The 26,283-nt window shown below is 47.7% G+C and overlaps 5 protein-coding genes across 5 annotated transcripts; 3 read left to right on the top strand and 2 right to left on the bottom strand.

Annotated features, from left to right (window-relative positions):
- Window positions 1-4,042: 4,042 nt before the first annotated feature.
- LAJ45_09846 (uncharacterized protein) lies at window positions 4,043-5,842 on the top strand (the record flags this gene model as incomplete). Its single annotated transcript, XM_046119385.1, has 2 exons — window positions 4,043-4,632; window positions 4,705-5,842. The coding sequence occupies 2 exons, from the start codon at window positions 4,043-4,045 to the stop codon at window positions 5,840-5,842; spliced, it is 1,728 nt and encodes a 575-aa protein (XP_045967460.1).
- Window positions 5,843-6,585: 743 nt separating this feature from the next.
- Window positions 6,586-8,071, top strand: LAJ45_09845 (uncharacterized protein; the record flags this gene model as incomplete). The annotated part of the gene is made up of 2 exons (XM_046119384.1): window positions 6,586-7,055; window positions 7,117-8,071. 2 exons carry the CDS (start codon window positions 6,586-6,588, stop codon window positions 8,069-8,071), a joined length of 1,425 nt encoding a protein of 474 aa, XP_045967459.1.
- An 8,318-nt stretch (window positions 8,072-16,389) lies between these two features.
- Window positions 16,390-18,668, bottom strand: LAJ45_09844 (uncharacterized protein; the record flags this gene model as incomplete). Its single annotated transcript, XM_046119383.1, has 3 exons — window positions 16,390-17,383; window positions 17,443-18,150; window positions 18,208-18,668. The coding sequence occupies 3 exons, from the start codon at window positions 18,666-18,668 to the stop codon at window positions 16,390-16,392; spliced, it is 2,163 nt and encodes a 720-aa protein (XP_045967458.1).
- A 1,354-nt stretch (window positions 18,669-20,022) lies between these two features.
- LAJ45_09843 (uncharacterized protein) lies at window positions 20,023-21,387 on the bottom strand (the record flags this gene model as incomplete). The annotated part of the gene is made up of 2 exons (XM_046119382.1): window positions 20,023-20,697; window positions 20,755-21,387. 2 exons carry the CDS (start codon window positions 21,385-21,387, stop codon window positions 20,023-20,025), a joined length of 1,308 nt encoding a protein of 435 aa, XP_045967457.1.
- Window positions 21,388-23,051: 1,664 nt separating this feature from the next.
- LAJ45_09842 (uncharacterized protein) lies at window positions 23,052-24,755 on the top strand (the record flags this gene model as incomplete). The annotated part of the gene is made up of 3 exons (XM_046119381.1): window positions 23,052-23,437; window positions 23,526-23,599; window positions 23,677-24,755. The coding sequence occupies 3 exons, from the start codon at window positions 23,052-23,054 to the stop codon at window positions 24,753-24,755; spliced, it is 1,539 nt and encodes a 512-aa protein (XP_045967456.1).
- Between the last annotated feature and the right edge of the window lie 1,528 nt (window positions 24,756-26,283).

Genomic DNA, 26,283 nt, shown 5'->3' with positions numbered 1-26,283 from the left:
TGATATTTAGTGTTTGTGTAGGTTTACGCAACGCGTCGTAGATGAACCTTTAATCATTGGCAGTGGCTCATAGATTCTCACTCGGCCCCTCTTCAGTCCCGTACAAGCACTAAAGGTAAAGGGTCGAGCAGAATTGGTCTTGAACCCTTATATCATTATCACGGGAGATAATTCAATCAAATCAATTGTTTTTTTGAAGGATATAAGCGACACTGCATGCGTAGTATGTTCTTCCTGCCAACGTTTACCCTGTGCGATAGCGATATGGCTGGTTTATGGGTCTATGGTTTGTATTAGGCGTTATTAAATGTATATGTAATTCTCCGTCCGATTAATTCTATTCGATGCAGCACGTCTCGGATCGATGCACCTACTCCACGTAACGCTGAACTATGTTGGGAAAATGCATGTAGCATGTTTGTTCTCATCGTTTGAACAGGTGTGATTTTCATAGAATTGGTACTTACATGTATGTATACCCCTGGGGAATAGAATTTATACCACATGTTCTCGGAATGCTCGAGTAGGTAACATCGTACCCTCCTTTCTTCCTTACCTTCGGCATACATGCGAACAGCACCACATCCGTCTCAAGAACCTATACTTTCTGTACAGGAGTTAGCTTTTCGGGACGTAAAGGAGATCGGATGCTTACTACTTACGCTATCCTTACCTAACCCATTTCTCAATTAAGTATCAACTACTACCACCAAGTCTTTATCTTGACCTGAACTTTTATCAACCCACCAACCCCTCCTCATCCTCATCACATACTTCAATTCAGATATGACCGAGGGAGGCTCTTCCTGCGGAAACAAGTGTACGTGTAAGAGGGATAAAGAAGTAGAGGCTACCAGAGGATATCCAGGCGAAGACATAAAGCCCAACTTGGTATCAAACTCTCAGATCAACCAATCTCAAACCACTTCTACTCGTATACCAATAGTAAGTTGGAAAACTAGCAAATTTATCTAACACCAAACTACCTCTAACGCTTACTGTTAGGAGCTAAAACCGCCGAAAATGTCTGTTTCTGAGCCAATGCAGCATTCACTGGGATGTTTTGGAAAGCTTCCGCTCGAATGTAAGAATTTCCGCCGCTACATGTATGTTAGAAAAGGTTTCAACATCGGACTGACTTAGTGATTCTGTATCGGATAGTATTAACGATAATTGCAAAAAACCTCGAAACAGTGGATCAAGTCAGATTCATTTTTGGCACCCACAAGAGTCTTCGCCATCTAGGAACAGTGCCAACAATCTGGGAGGACCTATTTATTCATGAGAAACCTAGGAGAAATATTTGCAGAGGCTTCTCTGATAAAATAGTTCCGAATCTCCCAAGAGGGTGCGTTAGAAATCTGTCTATCCACTGTATTGGTGGTAAGGTGAGTTCATTTTACCATACATATTTAGTTGTTATTCGCTTTATAATTAGCTGTGGATTATTATTTATTTAACGTTTTAGAATCATACATACCAACCTCTTAATCTTCTTCGAGAGCTTAGACTCCATGACCAAACTTTGTCCTCCCTCACACTTAGCGGTAGCCAGAAAAGCGTTCATGAAAGTCTACTTGCCATAACGTTAGACGACATCACCGACCTCGGAAAACTCTTGAGCGGGCTTAAAACTCTCATAGCCAACCCAAATGTTCATCAACCAAATAAAAACATTCGCCCGGACCAGCTTGTTACGCTTTTTCAGCTCCTCCCCAATCTCGAAACTCTTATTTTAGAAAACTTCAAGAATATATCAAAGCCACTCTGCGGTATGGATCTCTACAGTGACATGGTAGTGACCAACCTCAAGACACTTGTCATGGAAAGTATCTCAATAACTCTCCCTATAATGAACAAGCTCGGACGCTTCTTTCCAGTCCTAGAAAAACTTCATATGGGGACAATCAGAGATGTCATGGATTATACTCAAGATGTGTATTGTCCCCTTCCGAAGCTTAAAGATTTTAGCGCCACCTATTCTGGCGTCCGAGGTGATGAAATCTCGAAGTTTTTCTTTGACCTCGTTGAAGGATCACCAGACATCCAGGAAATAAGCTTCTGCTGCCTGCGCTCTAGCTACTGGAATATCCTCTGTACGGCCAGGTTGTATGGACGGCCGATGAAGAGTCCAAACTTGAAGCAGATCCGCCTTGGGGGTTGGGGTATCCTGGAGGAGGATATGGACGGGGACTGGTTTTATGAAGATATCTGGCAGAGGCCATGTATCCAACCCAAATGGCGGGGTTGCTGTTGAGGCTAATGGGTAGAATTCCAAAGAGGGGGGCTTAATTAATTGTGCGTGCATACGTTTCCGCTTACTTCTTTTTCAATCTTGTTTTGGTTAAAAGATTTCGAACCATAATAACGCACTGCACGTTTAGCTTTGTCAGTACCCTGGCATATACTATTTCTTTGAATCTCTTGCTGTCGTTAGTTAGAGCTTTGTGCCTATTGTGTCCTGATTTATACATAGTACAACCTTTACTGTCATGTTCGTCGATGATAATAGGTAGGCCAGATTGTTGATAAAAGGCTATTATCTGGGCTCTCAACCCGTATATAAATTGTGTAAATTAACTAGAAATTGCTATAGAAATTGCGATAAAAGAAACGCTCGGAACTTTGAAAGAGGTGATATACCGGATTTTTTGGAATTAGCGGCTGGCGCGCGGTGGGTAGCTGTTCAGTTCCTTATTTCTTAATATCATGGCTTTTATTTTATATCTGGTCAATTTGCACCATTCTCGTCCATTTTGACGAGGTTTGAGGGTTTTAATTAAAGATTCTTGAGGTTTTGTGTGGTGTTTTATATGTATCAGATATGCCCAAGCTGTAGAAAACTGCAATCTTAAGTGATAGGCCTTGAATACATGATATATGGATGAGTTACTCACGTTAAATAGCTTTGGAAAGTTTAGACTGTGCAAGGTTGTGCAGACGGTATTTCAATCATGAATCACGCCGACTCATGTTAAGTATGAATTGCACGTCTTCTCTCTTTCCATGAGTCAACCTTACTAACAGGCACCTTCGTCTTGTGAAGCACTTGCTCAACCACATGTATATACTGAACGTCTTCTATCTTTCAACGGACACCATTGCAATCTATCTGTTGGTGCTGCCGGGTCCGGCTCAAGTTCGATATGATGAAAAGACTGGACCATTGGTCATATGATACTACGCAATTAATTAATGAATTAAACAAAAAAAAAATACTGTGGAATTAAGGCACCGTAGTTACCAGCTCAAGTCAGCTCATGGCGTGGGTAATGATTTAAATCGGCGCAACTCCTTCCCAGCAGTTTTCCACATCAAGGAAGCTACCCTCAGTAAATCCTAAAGCACTAGACCTAAGTGTTTCGAAGCCATGGCTTTGATATCGTCGATATCAAAATTAGAGTAGTTATGCCTCTTGTCTGGGAAATTCTTTAGTCGATGACTGTTGTTTTCAGCCGGTTGAAGTCTGTACTGGGTTTAAATGTTTTTGTAGCGCAAGAGAAGAGGCTTTAAGTTTGTGAATCGTGGTATTAGTTTTATGGAGACACCCTGAAGCGGATTTTTGCGTGTACTCGTAATTTTTTTGCGTTTCCGGACTGGACTGGGTCCGCATACCACCAAAATATGGTTGTCAAGCACGATTTACGCCCATATGCGGACCTAGTCCAGTCCGGAAACGCAAAAAAATTACGAGTAGTGTGTAATTTGTACTTGCCTAAACTCCTCATATTGACGTCACCTAATTATAGGCCAATCCGATCGACAGTTAACTAGTTATAGCTACTCCACACGTAGTTAATATCGAGCGATTGTGTAATATTTAACAAGTCCCTCATGGACGTGTTATCAGCTCTTTTTTGTACTCTAGAAGTGAGAAATCCTCAGCTGATGGTCCGGCCTACGTTTCACAACCAGTAGAGCTTGAGTATTACCTACCCCTGCCCCCACCAGTAAAAATTACTTGGCGTAACCTACCCCTGAGCTTACCCCGACGATAACCCCACCACCAGCACATCCTCACCACCAGCATCACCAGCACATCATGGACCCCTTCACCTTGCTCGGTGACTTTGAAATCGCCCACCTCGTCGAGTATCTGCCTCCTGTCGATCTTATACGCCTCCAGCTCGTCTCCAAGCACTGGCGAGCAGTCCTCAACTCCCCATACATCTCCCGGATCGCCTTACTCCACCACTTTCCACATGTTCCCCAATCACGGGATCTTCGCGACTCGCATACCCGAGCCGATGCTCCTTCACTAGATGTTACGTTGCTGTGGCGACGAGTGGTGTACCAGTACCACACGCGGAGGACAGGCCAACCGACACGTATGCACCAGGTATTGTTAAACTTTGCAGATGCGATGATGGAGTGGGACGTAGGCGAGGGAAAGGTTGCATGGATATCAAATCGGACGGATAAGGTACTGCGAGTGAAGAATTTGGAGGGAGACGGTGAGGTTCGGGAGATCGACATCAGTCCCTGGTGGCTTGAGGAGGATGAGGAGGGTGTGGCGGGATATCTGAGAGTACAAACTTTGAAGATCGTTAAAGGGCTTGTGATACTATCGATGGAGTATTCTCTTGGCTGGGGAGGATATGATCATCCTAGTTTCTCGGGGAGCCGCGCTAAGTGAGTGTACCCCAAATCCTCGCTGTGTAAAGGGAGATTGGTGGAGGATGTTAACAGTACGGAGGAGGAAAGGTTCATTGTGATCGACCTGTGTACAGGTGAGCTAGCATGGAAGTATCGAATGCACCCTCAACAGACGATCTTAGGTGAGCTCGAATGGAGCGAGGGCAAGCTCTTCTACCTCCGACGAACACCAATTCTTAGCTTTGATGGTCTTGACACCTCTGCCCGGTCGCTCGTGCATTTTGTGATACATGATATGTTCACTGGCGATATAACTGCCGAGATGCCATTGGAAAACGGGAATGATGTGGTGGCGTACAGATTTTTGAGCTACGATGTCATGGTTGTTGACCGCCCGCTGAAGCATTTTATCCTTGTGCGGGATCACTGCGAGACAGATACGCGCCTGGATTTACTGGCTACCATATATACGCTGTCCGGGAAGATTGTTGGAAAATTTCTCATCTACCCCGAAGATATCACCTCTGGTGAACGAAATGTGGCCAGGAATATATTTGTGGACTTTACGCATCGACATGATGTTTTTAACATCACTGAAACGTTCTTCTGTGATTTCTCAGAACCTATGATTCCTGCGGTTCTCCGCGAGGCAGGTATGCAGTTATCATCTCGGCAAAAGCCACCGAAAGCAGTGCTGTTCAATTCCTGGAGCATAGCTCCAGAGCGGGGTGGGACGGGGTTTGCAGTGGAGCAGAGGAGATATGAGAGCCCTATTGTTGCAGTAGACCGTGTGCAGTCACCCACGCACCATATTGCTGGGGATATAGGCTTGAGGGGCAGTGCAGAAATACTATTCTCGACGTTGGATGTCGGCGTGATATGCTACGACATGGGATCTGAGGAGATTGGAATCGATGTGGCAGTGTATGAGGAGCGGCCGAAAGAGGAGCAGAACCTGAAGGGTATTGTACGACATGAGCAGGTTACAAGACGGAGAATCACAGATAAGAGAATCGTTAATAGCCCTGGACGCGAAGTGGTGAAACAGGCTGAGGGGGACTTGCAGATCGGAAAGTTTGATAAGGACGGCGGCTTACAGGTGAAGGGCGAGGTACATTGCGACTATTGGTATTGTGTCAAGTGGCTTGACCGATATCTAACGTTCCATACGTGGTGGGGACCCTATGTCGATGATCCTCCAGAGGGCTCCGGAATTTTGGTGCTGGACTTTCACCCGCCATGGTAATTTCTTTTTGGGAGTTTTTTTCTTCTTTATTTTTTTGGAAGTTGTTTATTGGGTTGTGTCCTGCGTCGCGAATATTTTGTTGGCATCATCATCGTCGTCGTCTTGGGAGTTGGCATATAGAATTTATTTGGACTATCCAGATTATTAGTGTTGTACTTAATTTTTGCTCAGTTTCGTTCCTTCTTCCCTTCCTTTTTTCTTTACATTCGCGGGCGGTCGGAAACTTGACTTTGAATAGTCGAATATGAGCCCGTAGTGACTTTCATTTACGCACATTTGTATTTCTTTGGAAGGAATAAAACGACGATTGATCGTGTTGGGGGCCGGGAGCCCTGCACTGGTAATGTTTGACAGCTTGGCGGATAGCCCACTATGCCTGATGTGGTGTAACACAACTTATTGGTGCCTGTCCCGCGCCCAGCCAGCCTTCTTGCGATTCTTGGCAGGAAGGGATTGGGCTGGGAACGAGACAGACTGAGACAGTTTTGTTGCTACTATTAATACTATCAGTTGCAATATTCTTAATCCAGATCATTGACCTCAATGTCAATGATAGAAAATAGCTGGAGATCGCGTGTGTCTAACTCAATCGGCTCATGACGTGCAATTCGGTACGACCGACCCTTGATATCGCCGTAGCAAGCCGAGTGTGCGGAACTTCCCGCCGACAACGACATCGCCTGAGCTTAATTAAACTCTTAATCATTCACAGAGCTTCTCTCCATACTATCTGCACCACTATAATGTCAACCTCGCCCAAGAAAGTGGTCGTAATTGGCGCTGGCCCTGTTGGCTCCCTCGCAGCTCTCTATTTCTCTCACGCAAACTGGGAGGTCGAACTCTATGAGCTCCGTGGTGATTTGCGTCTTCCCGAAAATCTCTCGCTCAACTTCTCCAAGTCCATCAATCTTGCTCTCTCTGATCGCGGTATCGATGGTCTCCGGAACGTTGGTGACAATGAAGTCCTGCTGAAGAAGGTCCTTGAGGAGACAATTCCAATGCACGGGCGCATGATTCACTCCGGGAAACCAAGCGATAAGGGAATGAGCCAGGGATATGATGTCCACGGACGATTTATCAGGTCTGCAGACCGGTGGAAGCTGAACGTCCAGATTCTGGATGCTCTAGCAGAGAGGGGAAACGTCAAGATGATTTTCAACCATGGGCTGAGAAAGATGGACCTGGACGCGGGAGAGGTAGAGTTCGAGAATACGTTTGTCATCCCTCTCCTCATTCCCTGTCCCTTACCTCCTCCCATGACTAACATTCCACAGGAAAACAAAAGAGTCGGTAACAGTCCACACCGACCTTGTCGTCGGCGCCGATGGCGCTCATTCCGCCACTCGCCGTCTCCTCCAGAAAAATGTACAGATGTACTATGAGCAAACCTACATTGACACTCTTTGGCAAGAGTACCATATCCCGCCTCATCCAATTACAGGCGACTTTCAACTCTCCCCAAACCACCTCCACATCTGGCCAAAACAGACATACATGTTTATCGCCATCCCTAGCGCTGACAAGACGTTTACCTGCACCCTCTTCATGTCGCCATCTCTCTTCGCTGGTCTCGGCGAATCCCGCGAGAAACACCTTGCCTTCTTCAAGAAGAACTTTGAGGATGTTATCCCACTTGTTGGGGAAGATGCCCTGTTCGACCAATTCATGCGCAACCCCAGGCTGCCACTCATCAGTGTTAAATGCGACCCGTACCACTACAAGGACCGCGCTATCATCATCGGCGACGCAGCACACGCTATGGTCCCTTTCTACGGGCAGGGTATGAACGCTGGACTCGAGGATGTGCGCGTGCTGTTCGACCATCTAGCTCTGCATCCTGGCGATCTTGCTGCTGCTCTTGCTTCATACAGCAAGCATAGGAGGCCGGATAGCCACTGTATCAACGATCTGGCCATGCGCAACTACATAGAAATGCGTGCATCTGTGACGTCTCGGGCCTATCTTGCGCGGAAGTGGGTTGAGGAGATGCTGTATGCCTATGTTCCCTGGTTGGGTGTTAGGACGATGTATAGTATGGTGTCGTTCAGTAGTCTGAGGTATAGCGAGGTTGTAGAAAGAGTAAGGAGACAAAAACTCTGGATGGATACTATTGCTGGTGGGGTGGTACTGGCGGGTGTGTTAGGAGTGGGGTTCGTGGGGCTGAGAGGAAAGACGGGAGTAGTAGGGACCGCAAGGGCTGTCTGGAGGGCATTGAGAGAGGGACAGTAACCTTTTAGACCATTTGTGGAACTATTGAATGTCGTTAGAATTTCCGTAAAGACTTAAACCTTGGTAATAAACTTTAGCTTTACTAAAGAAATTCTCCGCAAGCTTCAGCCTAGGGATCCGTTGCCATCAAAACGGGGGCACTACTATTTTCCTGGGTTACGAACCCTGTCCCGTGGTTTATTAGCCAATCAAAACTAGCAAGACTGCGCTGCAGATGTCAACAGAAAGAGTGTGCTTCCAACGCGTAATTAATTTGTTTTAAGACCGTATCCCTATTATTATATAAGAAATTTCGAAAAGAATGACTTCAAGAGCATGAATAAATACCAAATGAGATAATAAGCCATTGCCACCATGGATTGCTCCAACCGTAGTTTGCGGTTCTTGGTTAAGAATTTAAGCGGAAAACTGTTGGTGAAGCCATGTTCCCGTTCAAAAAGAGGAATGGGTGGACAGTGAGTTCAAAGTATAGTCGTTTGGTGGTTGTGAAGGGAGACGGTGTGAATGGTTCTAAATTAAAGGGAAACCGTGCTAAGGATAGGATAGAATATTATATTGACTGTCCGGGCAAAAGGGCACTGCAAAAATTGGTATGGCCTAACGTGCTTTACTTAGCTCTATTACTACATGTATCATTGCATACTTACCATATGCTAGAGCTGTTGTTACCGCTACTATTACTACCACTGTGCATGTTGTAGAAATAAGGGCATTGCGACATCGGTTATGTACGGAATTACTCATGTATAAGGGATGACTCATAGAAGGAACAGGGATTCAGACAAGGCTTAGTGTCAGGGATTATGTAATCAGGGGATCACGTGGTATTAGAATATCTGTATATATAGGGCGCTCAAACACCCACATTGTCGCTGGAACTTCAGCGGCGCAATAGTATCTTCTTCGCACTACAAAACACATCCTCCCTCAAGGTCACGTGTCCAAACCACATTCAAGTCATTTTCTCCCACACTACAAACTTCAGGTTATGAGCCCGGGTTTTGCCAAATAAAATCCGCACAACACTCGCCACATTCGGTTAATTCAATTACACTTCATACAACATCATGTCTGATGCTGGTGAATCATCCAAGGCCGTGGAGGTTAAGTCCTCAGACAACACGAGTCCCAGTAACATTCGCATCAAGTTTGATGGACTCCCAAAATTAAAGGGACAATCCAACTACCAAACTTGGGCGTCTGCCTGGAGGATTACATTCGATGCAGCAGACTGGTGGGAAGCATTGAGCATCGAAAACCCCTCAGAAGATGACACAGACCTCACCAAGGCCGAAATCAAAAAGGCCCGAAAACAAATGCACAGCCTTCTCATTGGAGCTGTAGCCGAAGACATACAACCAACAGTCGTCTCCGCCGAAAATGCATACCACGCATGGAAGGCGCTCAAAGACCTCTACGATCGCGTATCACCAAACACGACGATCACCCTCCTCAGCCGTGTTCTAGACACGAAGATGCAAGACAACGGTAACTTAACCGAGCATCTCGAAACCTTCAACACGAACTGGAACACTCTCAAAACCAGGTGTCAGAGCGGCGACCACAAACTCGCTCAGGCCCTGCTACCCCTCACCAAATCCAACGAAGCAATGGCAGCATTCCTACTTGCCTCACTGCCGAAGTCGATGAACAACGTCGTCGATAACATCCAGACTAAACAGGATGTTACATACGAAGATGTACGCCAACGGCTACAAAACCTACAAGAGGAAACCCCTCTCACTGGCAACAACAGGGTACTTCATACCAGGAGTACCCCAACACCAAACGGCAAGGAATGCACCTGGTGCAAGAAACGGAATAACCCGTACCAGGGCCACGAGTACAAGGAGTGTAGAAAGCTCAAAGAACAGAACAAGACAAGAGATTCAAACAGAAGGAGACCAGGCAGAGATAACTCAGCGTCGGTAGTTATCAACGAATCATCCACAACAGTATGCATGGTACGCACCGATACTTCACCCTCTCTGCCCCTTACCTGGATCCTTGATTCTGGAGCTACTTCTCACGTAACACCTTTCAAAGACCAACTCTTCAACATCCGTTCTCACACCAGCACAGTCCGAACAGCCGACGGCACCATCCACGCTGTCACCGGATTGGGAAGCGCTAGTTTCGAATGCTACCTTCCCAATGGAGATAGATCCACCGTTGTCCTCACCGACGTGCTGCTGGTCCCAACCATGGGAAATGTGGGATTGGTCTCAGAAACAATACTCGACGAAAAGGGGTTTAGAACAGAGTCGGGAGGAGGAAACAAATTGGTCACGAAAGAAAAGAAAGGAATAATTTGGGCGAAATTGGATAAGGGACTTTGGAATGTACAAGTAGTTAGCAATACAGTTCGCTTGACCACTTACTCTGAATGGCATCAAGCACTAGGCCACCCTGCGACACTAGAAAACTTGTACGAAGACATCCATAAGCTACCCCCCAAACCAGAAACATTCCATTGCAGTCAATGCGCACTATCAAAAAGTTTGCACAAGAAACCTGCACCAATTAGTACAAGATCCCAGCGAGCATTCGAACTAATCCACTCTGACCTATCTGGAAAATTCGGCACAAAATCGCAAGGAAAAGCCCTGTACTATATGTCCTTCATTGACGACTATACCCGCTTCGCCTGGATATATCTGCTAAAACAGAAAGACGATGCGATAAAAGCCATCAAAGACTACGTCACGAAAATCGAGAAACAGTATAATACAACAATACTGAGATTTAGAACGGACGGTGGTGGTGAATACGTCAACAAAGACACAATGGACTACTTCAACCTACAAGGAATAGTCCACGAACAGACTCCCCCATACACTCCTGAATCAAATGGAGTTGCAGAACGATTCAACAGGACGATAACAACAATGGTCAGGTGCATGATCATGGACCATCCTAAATCGTTATGGGGTGAAGCATACTCAACCGCTGTCTACCTCAAAAATAGGCTACCCCACAGTACGCTAAAGGGAAAGACCCCCTTCGAAGCCCTGAAAGGTTCAAAGCCAAGTATCCAACATCTTCAACCATTCGGAAAGAAATGCTATGTCCACATCCCAGAAAACTCTAGGCCAGCAGGAAGCAAACTAGCACCCCGAGCACACGAAGGAATCATCGTCGGATACTCAGACAGTACCAAACATTACCGCACCTGGATAGGATCACAAAATAGGTTAGTTGTAAGTCGAGATGTCACATTCCCCCCTCCTGAATCAGGGGAAGTCTCCGTGGAACTCGACTACACCCCTATCCTGAAACCAGAAACGGCACCTGCACCGACAGACGACGGATATGAATCAGAAGACAGGCCTGATCAAGAACCCGAATCGTCAGCACTCGAAGAAGACCTTGAAACAGACGCAAGTAGACTGGGGGCCGGGCTTACGAGGCCCACTCCTGGACGTCACCTCGAACAAAGTAATAAACAGGAAGCTAATCAGGAAAACACAGAAACACCTCCCCCGGAACCACCAAGGAAATCGAAACCTTGGAAACCAACAACCGAAAAGGAGAAAGAATCTGAAGTCCCGCACCCTGTCACAACAAGAAGATCGAATCGCATCCGTGAAAGAACGGAGAAACAAGCAGCACTTGATATCGAAGGAAAAAGGAAGGAAATCCGACTGAAAATATCGGAATTAGGAACCACCTATGACAAGGAGGTATCAGAGATTCTAGCCGATGAAGATATGGACGAACAAACCAAGCAACTAGCAATGGAAGCAGCCAGTTTAGACCACAAAAAGGACAAAGCAAAGCTCCAAAGCCAGTACGACAACCTGGATTCCACCATACATCGGGTACACCTAGTAACTGAACCTACCACCTTCAATCAAGCAATGAAAAGCGATGATCAACACCTATGGAAGAAGGCAATACAGACAGAGAAAGACGCCCTCGACAAGGCCCACACCTGGGACATTGTCGACACACCAACCAACCGAGCAGTAGTCAGAGGAAAATGGGTATTTAAGGTAAAACACAACGCGGACGGAACAATCGAAAGATACAAAGCTAGATACGTCGCCAAAGGCTTCACCCAAGTACAGTATCAAGACTATGATGAAACCTTCGCCCCCGTTGCCCGATACGATTCCCTAAGACTCCTACTTGCACTAGCCGCACACAACGGTTGGATACCACAACAAATGGACGTCAAGTCAGCCTTCCTATATGGTATACTTAAGGAGGAAATCTACATGGAACTACCTGAAGGCTACAGGCAGGACCACAAGGTTTGTAAACTTCGAAAATGCATATATGGACTAAAACAATCACCCCGTGAATGGTACGCTTGCCTAGCAGACTCCCTTCAACGGAAAGGATTTGTCCCAGCCAAATTCGACCCATGTGTCTTCATACATAAGAAACACCAACTATACATATCGGTGTATGTTGACGACATCATGATATTCGGACCCGACTCCCCATTCAGAAACGAAATCAGACAACTACTTAAGGCAGATTTCGAATGTACGGATCTCGGTAATGCGAAATTCCTACTGGGAATAGAAATAACGGTAACAAAGAACGGTATCACGCTGTCACAACTAGCATACATCAACAAAATCCTAGACAAATTTGGAATGAATAACTGCAAACCAGTTGGGACACCACTCGAACCAAATCTGAGTCTTCGTAAAGGAGAACCAGAAGATCAAATCGAGAAACCAACTGAGTATCAATCCATAATTGGATCACTCATGTACGCCAGCATAGCAACCAGACCTGATATCACCCATACCGTTACTGCCCTCTCTCAGTACTCCTCATGCCCAACTGAGGACCACCTACGAGCAGCCAAACGAACCCTCCGATACCTCAACGGAACCAAAGACTGGAACCTGTTCTACCCGAAAGGAAACACTAGAACACTCGATGGTTTCTCAGACAGTTCCTACGCTTCAGACTTAGATGACAGAAAATCGTTCTCAGGATACGTGTTCAGACTAGGAAAATCAGCCATAAGCTGGAGAAGCCGGAAGCAGAAATCAGTCGCAGTCTCAACAACAGAAGCCGAATATATGGCTCTGTCCCTAACAGCTCGACAACTGGTATGGATTCGCAACGCCTTATGCGAACTCCAACAACAATACCAATACAACATCCACGCCGACAACACAGGGTCCATCGAACTCTGTCGGAACTCACGTATCCACGACCGGTCCAAACACATCGACGTTCACTATCACTACACACGTGAACAACTCGAAGCCGAAACCTTCAAACTCCTCTATGTCCCAACCGAAGACAATGTTGCAGACATAATGACCAAAGGACTACCGAAACCAGCTCACCAAAAATTGTCAGAATTGATACGATGTGGCAAGTGAGGGGAAGTGTAGAAATAAGGGCATTGCGACATCGGTTATGTACGGAATTACTCATGTATAAGGGATGACTCATAGAAGGAACAGGGATTCAGACAAGGCTTAGTGTCAGGGATTATGTAATCAGGGGATCACGTGGTATTAGAATATCTGTATATATAGGGCGCTCAAACACCCACATTGTCGCTGGAACTTCAGCGGCGCAATAGTATCTTCTTCGCACTACAAAACACATCCTCCCTCAAGGTCACGTGTCCAAACCACATTCAAGTCATTTTCTCCCACACTACAAACTTCACATGTGAGAGCTTCACAAGGTCAATGAGAGAACCAACTGTAACGGCGTTTGATAGAGAACGTTAGGCTATTAGTATTGCGCTCGGTCACAGTCTTTATTTGACCTGACCGCCAGAGGGGACCTGACCGCCAGAGGGATATAAACTTATAATCTTAATCCAACACTGGGCGCCCTTGCAATTAAATAGAGTTCAAATCTGATAGAGGGGCAGGGAGCCAGTAGGCTTAGAAGGACACACGCTCTACTCTAGATGACAGTAGTACGTGCTCTTGCATCATTTACGCACTTTGGCTGGGGGAGGAGAAATAGGATAGCTAAATAACAAGAAAAAAAAAGTTTTAGATGAGTGACTGTGGCAGGGTTCGAACCTGCGACCTTCTGCGTGTAAAGCAGACGCGCTAACCACTACGCTACACGGTCATGTCTTGATGAATTACGTTAAAATATATAAACAAATTTTTATCTACTCAGACCAGACCTCAGGTTAGCACACGGCTTTAGGATAACGTCAAAACAAAACGTGACGAGGCACGGAACTCCCCCAACCACTAGTAGCTTTAAATAGAGGTAACTGAGTGGTCACCAGCTCCCTGTCATCTTCTCGAGAAATACTAAGCACGATACACATCATATATCTCTCATTTTGAACCTAACTATTTGGTAGGTCACCGTTCCTCCAAAATATCACCAAGCAAAGAAAGAATAAGATCCTCATATAGCCTTCTCGCAATTATTCGTCAAGTAATCAGTTTTGGAAATTATGATTACTTACCGATAGTATCAGGCATGAAGAAAACTGAAGTCTAAATGGGAGTCAAACTATCTGCATGAGGTTAGTCGTCTCGAGAAACTGCCATACATGTAGGTCTTGTGCCTGTGAGGGACTTTTTATTACTTGTTTCAAAACAGATCTCGGGAGTTCTTTTAAGGTTGTCTATCATGCTAGAGTTTTAACCGCAGTATGTACTTGATCAGTACCAAAGCAGGGCCAGGGCCAAACCTACATCTAGCTAGGGTTTGGATTGTGCGTAAATTTCACAAGCCCCTAATTGCGGTACCTTAGAGCAAATAGCGGTACATGAATAAAAGTATATCCATGCAGTTGACCTCACGCTAAGTAAAAGCTTCCTTGTTGACAGCTGTCTGGTATTCAAGGCAGAGAAGAGGCAACCAGTCCTCTCCCCTCTCCTTTCTCTTTCCGTCGCCTCCATCATTATTATCGTCTCCATCATTATCATCATCACTATGTAGTGTCTTCAGTATTATAAGATGGAATACCTGATCACATGGCCTTTAACAGGGGAATAAGTACAACTACATGTAACCTTTGAAGGTTAGTTAGGAGACTTTTGAGTTTGGAAACACACGCTGAGACTTTCTTCTAGCTCCTTATAATTAAGCTCGTCTGAACTTCCCACAACGCCGAGCAATAATAGACTGAGAGTTGACATGCTTGCGTTGTCATATACATGTTGAAAGACTTGGTCCGTGAAGGAAGCATTGAGTTGCCACAATTGGATTGCGATCCGAGATGAACAGCTTAACTACAGAGGTAAATGCTTCCACTTCTGTGATACGGAGCCGGAAAACCTTACTTGATCATCACCGTCTATCAAACCATAATGAAGTACTACTCCAAAATCCATAACTGACTCTATCTGAACAAACTCAGTACCCTGAACGCCGAGCGTGAAAGGTTCCCTCCGGCGGTCGTTACCTACAGTTATTCCCTATGGCACATTCCGCTGAATATCAGGGCTAGGGTTAGCATCCTAAAGATGATCTGCACTCTACTCGGTCGTTAATTAAAAGGTCGGAAGTTTTAGTAAGCATTTGGTTGCAACGATATCCGACCATTTAATTAACGCGCGAGTAAATAGCTTTCGCTAATGCAGGAACCACCAACAAGGTTCCTGAATAAAGTGATATCTGGAGTCAAACTTGATCAACAAAACACGTATGTAGTTTATGGATCCATGGGGCGACGCGCTTTTGGTCTTGAAAGCCTGGACTGTGCCTCGCTTAAACCTCCCGGTACAGCGTTTACTTCGATAACGAGATGTTCGTAGAACATTGGACGCCGGGGGTATCCAGGGAACTAAAGATCATATGGGAAATTCCTTCCTAGCGGGTTAAGGTGTGGTCTGTGCGTCGGGTGTTTAATCCTAGGTCCCTGGCTAGCAGGAACAGGGGCCAGCTGGGATTGCGTGCACTTGTTCTCGGCGACCTGGGGAGCGATCACGTGAGCGTGGTAAAAATTTGTACTGTGGAGGCTGTGTGGATACCTCTAGGCTTTAGCTCTCTACTGGAGTAGGACATATAGATTTTACGGACATAGGGAGTAGTTGCTTCTGGACAACAATTGATAGCGTCGTGCTCCACGATTTCTACCGACTCTATGGCGCTTCAACCAATCAGACTTATTCTCAAGGAGGTGAATTGAGACTAGCAGCTTTCAAGATTTAATAGGATACAACGGTAATGATAATATCCCTACAAACATAATTGCTTGACATTAATACCATTTCATCATAGAACACCGAAAGGCCCGAAACCATCAGAAGAACCAGTTTTGAATCAACGAAACCCATATAAATATATCATAAAACAAAACCGAAAACAAAAAACACTAAAACATAAGAAAGGTACCCTTTTCATGACTGTTCCCATCATGATCCTATCGCCCAAATCCCCCTCGACCACCTACAAACCTCCCACGCACTCCCCAAACCACTCTTACCCGCTACACCTGCCCAAAACTCTAACGCCCGTTCTGCCCTCTCCACAACTTCCTCCCATCCCATCTGCATTTGAAATCCATTCCCTGCTGCTGCCCTCAGTATCAGGGTATCGCATAGCCTTGCTCTGCAGTCAAACCATACGGCAGGGCTACGGTACCACATTGCGCCTCGATCCGTACTTAGGTTATAGACTGCATAGCTCAGTGCTAACGAACTGAAATGTGACACCTCCCACTGCAGATGACTGTCAGACAGTGAATCTAGCCACGGCAGATGGTTTAGAGCTAAGTTGATATAAGGCCTATAAAGCAACTCATGGCACTCTATGAACCGCTTGCGCAGGTGTTGTTGAAACTCGTCTTCCAGCGGGGTAATATCGACCGGCGGGAAAGGGTTCGGAAAATGTACACTCGGTGGGAGGCTGCTCTGCCAGCGAGATACATATGCCTCGAACTCCCGTGTAATTGTGACCAGACTTGCAAGGCGCTGCTGGTTTAGTGCCTTTGATACGGTGACGGGGCTGTCCAGGTCACACTCAAACGATGAGACCTCATGCACAATCCGGTTGTGCAGTCTTCGAAGAAATATCTCAGCCGTGTAGTAGTACCAGGACTGGTTCTCGACATCTGTGTAGTGCTGCGGCTCAAAACTTGTTGGTGGCGCCGGGAAGTGGAGCGGGTACTCCATCTGCGAGCCCGTAGGAACTGGAAGAGAGAGGGCAGCACGGAGCTCACATTCGGCCTTGAGACAGGTCCAGTAAAGTCGCTGCTTAAGGTACTGCTCATAGGTCATTCCAGTTGCATCACAGGAATTCGAGGTGCCTGAGCCCGTTGTTACATTGTGGAGCGTCTGCCAGGTGACACAGGCGGTGTGGAAAGCCTTATACGCGGAGATTGGCTCAAGATTGTACAGATACCAGAACCTACACCTATTTATTAGAACCGCTATCCCGCCTCAAACAAGTAGCCGATAAGTTACTACCCGGATAGACATAGGCACTGTACAGCAAGCTCACTATCCTCGCTCATGGCGAGTCCTAAGCGCTGCTGCGCCATACTCCAATAGTGCCGCGCGAGCTCTGTTTCCCCCGATGAATTGCGTGGAGAGTCGAAGAGAATATAGTCGGCATAGTCTTCGGATATAGCGCCAAGCGCGCATGTTAGTGCAATGAGGCAGGAGTCGAGATCCCATAAGAAGCCAGATTTGGCGACAGAAAGCATTGCGCGCTTCAGGACGGCCAGGTCACTGATAGGGTGGCTGGGTCGCACGCGCATGACGTAGATGTCATGAAGGCGCTGGGTCGTCTGCGGTGGTGCTACGGATGCAGTTGGAGGAGGAATGGCGGTGTGTGTGGATGCGGGAATAGTTAATTGCGGGTGGTCGCGTGGAAAGACTGACCAGGCGAGGACAGAATCGAGACGGGAGGGGACGCGGAGTTCTGTGGCCGGAAGAAGACCGGATCCTGCTACAGTTGGGGTGGTGCTGGATGTGAATTCATCGATAATGACCTGATCCTCGCGGTCGACAATATGAGCGGGTGTGGAGTGAGCGGTGGCGGTGCTGAGAAGCGGAGAGGGCACGATAGAGCGTGGAGCTGGGGGGTGAGGGGGTTTATGAGCGGGTGGATTCTTCATAAGTTTCTCCAGTCTTTCAATCCCCTCCAGGATCCTCAAGCTCGTTGATTCATACCTGGCCGGCCCCGTGGTTAGCTTGAGCTATTCCGTTGGAGTACGAGCATCAACATACAAGCTCAACTCCTTCTCCTCTAACCCAGAATAATAGCACTCAATTCCGGTCCTAACGCAACTCCCACACGCTGGCTTCACATTATCACATTTTGTTTTCCTGCTCCTGCAGCTATCACACGCTGTTGGCGCCCTCTTCCTCACGGGCGTTGTCGTTGACCCCCCTCCAGCTACTCCCGCCGTGGTCGTCATGGGCATGGCGCTCGTGCTCTGCGGCGATGTTGTCGTGCTCTTACGACCTCCGCCGGCGGTACTACTGGAGCCGTCTACCCCTACTAACGATACGAAATCAGACTCTGGTTCAATTAGGCTATCTACATGCTGCAGTACAGTGCTGCCTGCAGACAAGGATTTGAATTGAAGCATGTAACACTTGCCTTCGACACGCTGCCGTTTCTGGGGGTGAATACTGGCTTCTGAACGCAACACTGTCGTAGGAACTGGTAGATCGAAGGGTGTCATTTCAGAGAGAGAAAAACCAAGATAACTTGCAAAAGAGTTAAGTTAAGCAAGCAGCACCTCTTTTTGAATTTGACTGGCGACAAGAGCCATAAGTGCTTGGGTACGTACTGTACAAGACTCACTAAGGGCTAGGTGTCCCCCAATTATTAAGCCCTGGAGCAATCTCCGCTGACCAGTTAAAATGCAGCTGTGGTTCTAGATTGCATTAAGTGGCCATACACAGCATAGCCCGTTCTCACACTACACAGTAGTCTGTATCCCTCAAAAGCCTCCTCCATACATGCTCTACAGAATGCACTCCCCACAAAACAACGCTAATTGGCGCACTATGTTCAAAATGCAATGGTGGACAGACGCTTTTGGACTGAATTAATACCTAAGAACGCCAGAATCTGGTATTTTATGCAAGATTTAGCAGGATGCGCGCCCAGCTCAGTCCAGAAACGTCAACCACTCAACTCGTGCATACCCCGGGGTTATGTAGGATGATCTGCACCTGCCAGGCATAAGGTTAGACTAACGGTAAAAACTTCCCCAGAAAGGGACGAAAAGTAAAAGGCTGCTCCGCTTGACCGTGTGATGGTTGGTTGAGTTCCCGGGGGCAGGCTTAACTCCGGGGATAATTGCCGCGGCAGCATCTTTCATCGCCGAACAAAACCAGGACTTCGGGATTGCTTTCTACGGCTACGGGAAATGGAGGGAAACATCGATCTGGTACATAATTGAGACATCCGCCCTGATAGAATTGGTCCGTCTCTCTTTTTTATTTCATTTTTCCCCGTCCCCGTTCGTTTATTAATACGTTTTGGGGTTAGGGGTTTTCGTTTTCTAAGCGTACCACGCATCCACTACCCCACGAATGGATCTACAGCACCCTCAATTTCGCCCCGGAATCGATATCCATATCGATATTGACAGTCAGTGCGCGATGTAGGACGAACTGCATCTGATAAATCTCTCAATTTCACCCCACCAGGGTACCCAGGGTGCTTCCCAGGTGATAGAATACAAACCTTCGTTTTTCTCCAAGGGAGAGAAAAAAGCCTCAACGGGGCGGTGATAAAAGCTCTATTACCTGCCATACGTCATGTCACACCATATCGGACGTTTATTTCACAAACTCAATTGCAAGCGAAACAAAACCGTATATTTGCATATCCGCATCAACGATCACTCGGCGGCCAGATGGAAAAAGAAAAGAAAAGAAAATCGTGCACAGTTTTATCAATCCCAGAATTTTCTATTCCATTAACCAAAAAGAAAATACTCCTCACATAAGAAAAAGAAAATAAAAGAAACAAACCATTTTATATACAGGAATCAAAAACACCCAGCCAAATAACTCGTAGCACGCTTAAGCAGTAGAGTTAAGAACCATCTGCCTGACGGCAGGAAGGTACTCACCCTCAACATCACCACCGAAAGCAACAGACATCTTCATGAGCTCCCTGTAGTTGCGTCCAGGAGAAACCTTTCCAACGACAGTCTCGGTCCTGGTCTCAACCTGCTGGGGAACGACCAAAGGACGTCCGAGAATAGCCTCCATACCCTGGAAAGCGAAAGTGATGGCCTCCTTGGCACCACCGTTGACACCGGCCTCGTCGAGCATGGTGAATCTGACACCCTCAGCTGCGAACTGAGACTCCATGTACTTCCAGATGTTGGGGTTGTAGGCTCCACCACCGCACATGTAGACCTCCTTGCACTTGATAGTACCGTCGGCGTTCTTGGGTCCGTACTTGCGGTAGGCCTCAACAGCGGCGCAAGCAGTGATACGGGTGATGGTGGCGACGGTGTCCTGAGGAGAGAGACCGCGGGACTCGCAGAGCTGGATGAGCTCGAAAGCCTGCTGGTCACCGAAGAGCTCACGGCCGGTGGTCTTTGGTGGGGGCTGGTCGAAGTAGGAGAGGCTCTTGAGGTACTCGGCGACAATCTCCTCAGAGACAGTTCCGGCGGCACCGAAGACACCATCTTTGTCGTACTCCTGGGCGCCGTTGGTGTAGTGACGCATGGCGAAGTCAATGAACATCTATCAATGGGTTAGCTGTGCCCAGTAGGCAGAATAGAAGGGGCAGGGATAGCTTACGTTTCCTGGGCCAGTGTCAAAGTCGTAGATTCCGCTCATTCCACCGTTCTCCTCAGAGGTAGGGGGGATGAAGCAGACGTTGGCAATACCACCAATATTCTGGCAAGCACGGGGGATGGTAGGGTGCTGGAGGAGGAGACCGTCGAAGAAGGCGATCATGGGAGCTCCCTGGCGGCCGACAGCCTGCTCAGAGATTCTGAAGTCGGTGACGGCGGTCTTTCCGAGACGGGCAGCGAGGATGGTACCCTCGGCCATGGTGAGCGCGGAGCGAGTCTGGCCCTCGTTGGGCATGGAAAGGAGCCAGATGGTCTGCCCGTGGGAGGCGATAACATCGATGTCCTTCTCAAGGTCGAATCCGTGGCGCTTGCAGAACTCCTCGACAGCGTCGGCGAAGACCTCACCGAGCTGGACGTTGATCTGGCAGAGCTCCTCGGGGGTGGTGGTGTTCTCACGGATAATACGGAAGACAGGCTTCTTGATGGACTGGGGGAGCTCAATGTCGTCGTACTTGAGGATCTTCATGTGAAGGGGAGATGAGGGGGTCTCCTGGGTGAAGTGGCAGAGGACACAGTCGACACCGTCCATGGAGGTGCCGGAGTTAAGTCCAAGAACGCGGAGAGATAGAGGGGCCATTGTAGAAGATGTTTTGCGTGGTATGGGTATCAAAGTTTGGAAAGAATTGTGAAGGAGATAAAGCTAGAATTAGGGGAGGGACTCGACTTTCACCTGAGAGCAATGAGGAGAGAGCTTGGTGATCGCCTTGAGAGCAGTTCTTCCGTCTTAATATACCCGTCGGGCATCTTCTCTCCAGCATATGACATAAAAATAATAGTCCCGAATCATCCGGGGAACGCATAATCATAGCTCTTCGCAAGTCAGTCATGCGGTGCGGGGAGCCCGCGCTATCCGCTTGTTCTCCCCGGAATTTGACTGATAGCTGTGAGCTCTCCATCCAAGTTGTTCACGCCTCAAAATCCACCTCCGAGCATCTCCCCGAGCATCTCCCCGGAAGCTCTATTGCCCAATTGAGTTTCCAAGCCTTACAATTGACCCTGTCCAAGGCTCAAAGTTATTCCGAAAAGATCTAGAAATAAAAACCACATGAGGTTGAGGGGTGGTGTCACGTTTGACGGAGAAAAAAAATTAGTTGCAGGTTGGCCGCCGCCGTCCGCAGAGGGTAGCGGTAGTAGGTGGCTTGCTCGTCTACCGGATATCCCGAGGACCTCCCCGTGAGAGGTTCCTGCAGGGATGGATCTAACGTAGCACCAAACCATGGTTCAGGGCTGGGAAGACCCCGAGACATGTGCATTTTTCCTACTCTTTTTTCTCTTTTTTCTTTTGGCCCGCCACGGGCCACGGGGCTTACCAAACAAATGGCTAAGGTCTGCTGCAGTGGACACCAAAAGTCCATCACGAGAGTAAAAAGGCTCTCTCCCAGGCTCTAGCGATCCAATGAGGAGTTACGTGGTCAAGCCTCCGCAATCCTTGAGCACATGTAAGCTGGCGCAACAGGTAATCCGTTTTTTCTTGGGACGGCGGATAAAAAAGCAATCGAGAGATTTGGGAAAGGGTCACAAATAATAATGCTTGGTATTATTATAAATGTGGCAAACGGGACTAGTGCCCTAGTGACATCAGGAACTTTGTTCCCAACTCGGGCGACGCAAAGTGACAAGCAGCAATTGAGCTCCCTGTAACACTAAACGTCTGTCTCTGAAGAAACCGTTTCACTGCCTGTAAGACCTGCAAATTTGTCTAGGTGCCCTGGGAAGTGCTAGGTTGTACCCCACCCGCACAGGACAGGTTCCCCAGGAAATTCCTAACCCACAGTCTCCACCTCCACTCTCCACCTCCACCTCCATCTTTCCATGGACCCCCCCCCCCCCTCCAATAAAGGTTTTGTGCCTGGCAAGACCACTTACCTAGAGAAGTCTTGGATGTATGCGGCTCGCTTGCCCCAGAACCGGTCTTTTCAACCGTCCATGGGGGTGGTTCGTTCTAAGGAATTGTTCGTTTGTGGCTTTCCTTTCTGTAGTATGCTAGCTGAACCCGGAAATCGGGATTCCTCTAACCAAGAGTTATGGGTCCCTAAACCTCACCGTCAAACTGGAAATCTGATAAATGCTCAACGGCCAAATGCTACCTATATAAACCTCTGTAGCATGCCGTAAACATTCCTACTCCCTCTCTCAGTATCAGCTCCTCCCCCACAAAATCCTCCCTCCCCCTACCCTCCCTCCCTCCCTCCCCACATCTCCTCTTCCCCATACTTTCTCCATACAAAAAAGTTCGCCGCCATGTTCATTTGGGGCAACGCCCGCGGGACGGCTCTCCGAGTCCTGATCTCCATCGCGAGTTCTTCAGCATTCTTGCTCTTTGGTTATGATCAAGGAGTGTTCGCCGGTCTTATTGGAGGCGACGGCTTCAAAAACACATTCAACAACCCCGACACCACCACCATTGGAACCGTCACGGCCATCTATGAGATTGGATGTTTCTTTGGTGCCATCTTCTCCTTCTGGGCTGGTAACAGGCTCGGAAGAAAGAACTCCATCTGGCTCGGGCTGTTTATCATGATGGTGGGAACGGTGCTGCAGACATCGGCGTATACTCTTGGACATATGATTGTGGGACGTATTGTGACGGGAGTCGGTAATGGAATTAACACTTCGACTGTTCCTATGTGAGTATTTTCCTTTTTTTTATTTTTTTGAGATTTGGGGGTGAAGATGAGAGTGAAGAACAATGTAGCTGACTATCATTTCTCACAGGTACCAAGCAGAGACCACAAAGGCCCGTTCTCGTGGACGTATGATTTCCATCGAAGGATGGTTCATCACAATCGGTAATCATTACCCCTCCAATGATTAATATTCAACTATTCCTAAATGTAAAACCCCCAATACTAACATTACCCACCAGGTATCGTCATCTCCTACTGGATTACCTACGCCACCTCCAAGCACACCAACCCCGACATCCAATTCCGCACGCCCATCGTCCTGCAGGCCGTCTTCGGTCTCGTCACCATGGTCATGCTCATCGGTCTCCCCGAGTCCCCCCGTTTCCTCATGGCCAAGGACCGCCGCGAGGAGGCCCTCGAGGTCCTCGCCTGCCTCGACGACGAGCCCATCGACTCCCCCAACGTCCAGCGCCAGTTCAAGTCCATCTCCGACGCCCTCGCCACCGAGGCCAACTCTACCTCCGGCGGCAAGATCCAGTTTAAGGACTACTTTGCCGGCGGCAAGAAACAGACCTTCCGCCGCCTCTGTCTCGCCTACGGTATCCAGATGATGCAGCAGCTTACCGGTATCAACGCCGTCATCTTCTACTCCGCCTACCTCCTCCAGAATGTGCTCAACATTGAGCGTGAGCTCTCCCTGATCATTGGTGGTTGCACCGGGTTAACGTTCTTTGTGTTTACCTTCATCCCGATCTTGTTTATTGACAGCTGGGGTCGTCGTAAGCCGCTCATCTACGGTGCCGCCGGACAGTCGGTTTGCATGATGTTCATCGCCGTCCTCGTCAAGCTCTCCGCCGTCGACGGTAACGACGCTGCCGGTGTTGCCGCTGTCATCTTCGTCATTGTCTACATTGCCACCTACTCTGGTTTCGCCTGGGTCGCTACTCCCTGGTTGTACCCCACCGAGATCTCGGAGCTCAAGTTCAGGTCCCAGGCCACTGCGCTCGCTACTTCCGCCAACTGGCTGTGGAACTTTGTTGTTGTCAAGATCACGCCGCTGGGTGTTGAGAACCTTGGGTGGAAGTTCTTCTTGATCTGGATGTGCTTCAACGGTGCCTTTGTGCCGATCATCTATTTCTTGTACCCCGAGACTGCCGGAAAGACGCTTGAGGAGCTCGACTCGTTGTTCTACAACACTACCAAGGCGTGGCAAATTACCGAGAAGGGGTCGCGTCTGGGAATGGAGGGAGAGGCTCCAGGCCCGGGGTCCGTCACGGATGAGGAGGATGTTAAGGAGAGCATCCAGATGCGCGAGTAGGCGAGTGTCATGTGTTGGGGATGTTGAGATTTTTTCCTGGGTTGGTTTTTTGGGTTGAGTTGTTATGCCTGATGCGACTTATGTATTATCTTTTATGTTTTTATTTCTTTTCGATGATATCTAATTTCTAGAGTCGGATTTATTTTTTATTCTTTTATTACTTTGGGGTGGGCATTGGGACGACGGGATGAGGTACAACTACATAGTAAAAATGGGCGGAACAGTCAAGTCAGGAGTGTAGATAGATAAAATGGAACTTTTACTTCACTTCATTCTGTTCACTTCACGAGAGAAACAAGAGTGGGTCTAGCCACAAAGAATTCCCCGAGTGTTTATCCGTGATCCGTCCGTCCGCAGGCCAATGATCGCCAGGGGGGAAATAATACAGCCAGGGATCAGTAGCATGGCGCTTGGCAAGCTTGGCGTTTGTATGACGTCGGTGATCCCTATAATCTGGTGAAACAAACCGCACCCCCGCCGCGCACTGTCTGTCCTCCTGAGATATCCCTGGGCTCATCTCTTTGAGCCGCCTCAACAACACGAACTTTTGCATTGTGCCCTCATGGCCCAGTCCGTTTGAATTGCCGATTGACATCCCTTGCTGCTATTAAGAGCTACGGGGAGGAAGCACCAGGAATCTACGTAAAGTGATGTCGGGTTTACCTAAAAGGCCTGGGGAAGTAGGGCAAACACCGGTCCCTCGGTGCAACTACGATTGCAAAGTATCTAAAGACTGATAAATTATAAAAGTCCCTTCAAGCCACCTACGTACTCTATGTAGAAACTGGCGATATCCGGTCGGTGGCAGCTTGGCAGCTTGGCCGTGGTTGTGGTTGTGGATCTGTGGAGTTGTGACCAACCCCACTCGAATCCTTGGTGCCCGCCACAATTTGTTCGGTACGCACGGCGAGGCACTCTGTGGGGATTCACGATGGTTTTTGGTGGGTTAGGGTCGTTGTTTAGTATGTAAGTGAGGCCAGGGATGATATTTCTAAAACCCCCGGCAAGACAGGACGTAATTGCATACAGGGGCCAGTGTGGGTTGATAGCATTTGACGATTTGGTGAGTTGGTGATTTGAGCCAGTTATTTATCAAATCTTTACCAACAGCTGGCGACTCGTCTCCTTGTATCAATTTGAAAACTGGGCCCCCCGAACCCAAAGGCCTATATATGTAATATCTGGGTCTCTACGCACATCATCAGCATCAAGTCTCTCTTATGTCATTACGCAGAAGTAGATAGGTATTAGTGCTTAACTGGTGATATTCGCCTTAAATAGAAGAAAATTCTCAAATATGGAGGTAGAATTGCAATTGCCACCTCTCTGGCGCCACCACCATGTCCCAACTCGCCCATCTCATATATAGGCACAGCTCATATTCTCACTCTTCATCGTGGGTCAGGCCAATTCACCTCTTGTTGACCCTCGGTATCATCATTAAAGAGGTGATTCGTCCTCCGATCATACCCATGTTGAAATCTATTAGGTAGCCAAACCCATAGACAGATCCTCCAGTCATCTCCTT

The sequence above is a fragment of the Morchella importuna genome (genome assembly GCF_003444635.1).
Source record: "Morchella importuna strain M04M26 chromosome Unknown Morimp01GS039, whole genome shotgun sequence".
NCBI classification, from domain to species: domain Eukaryota; kingdom Fungi; phylum Ascomycota; class Pezizomycetes; order Pezizales; family Morchellaceae; genus Morchella; species Morchella importuna.
This window is presented reverse-complemented; position numbering and strand designations above follow the sequence as displayed.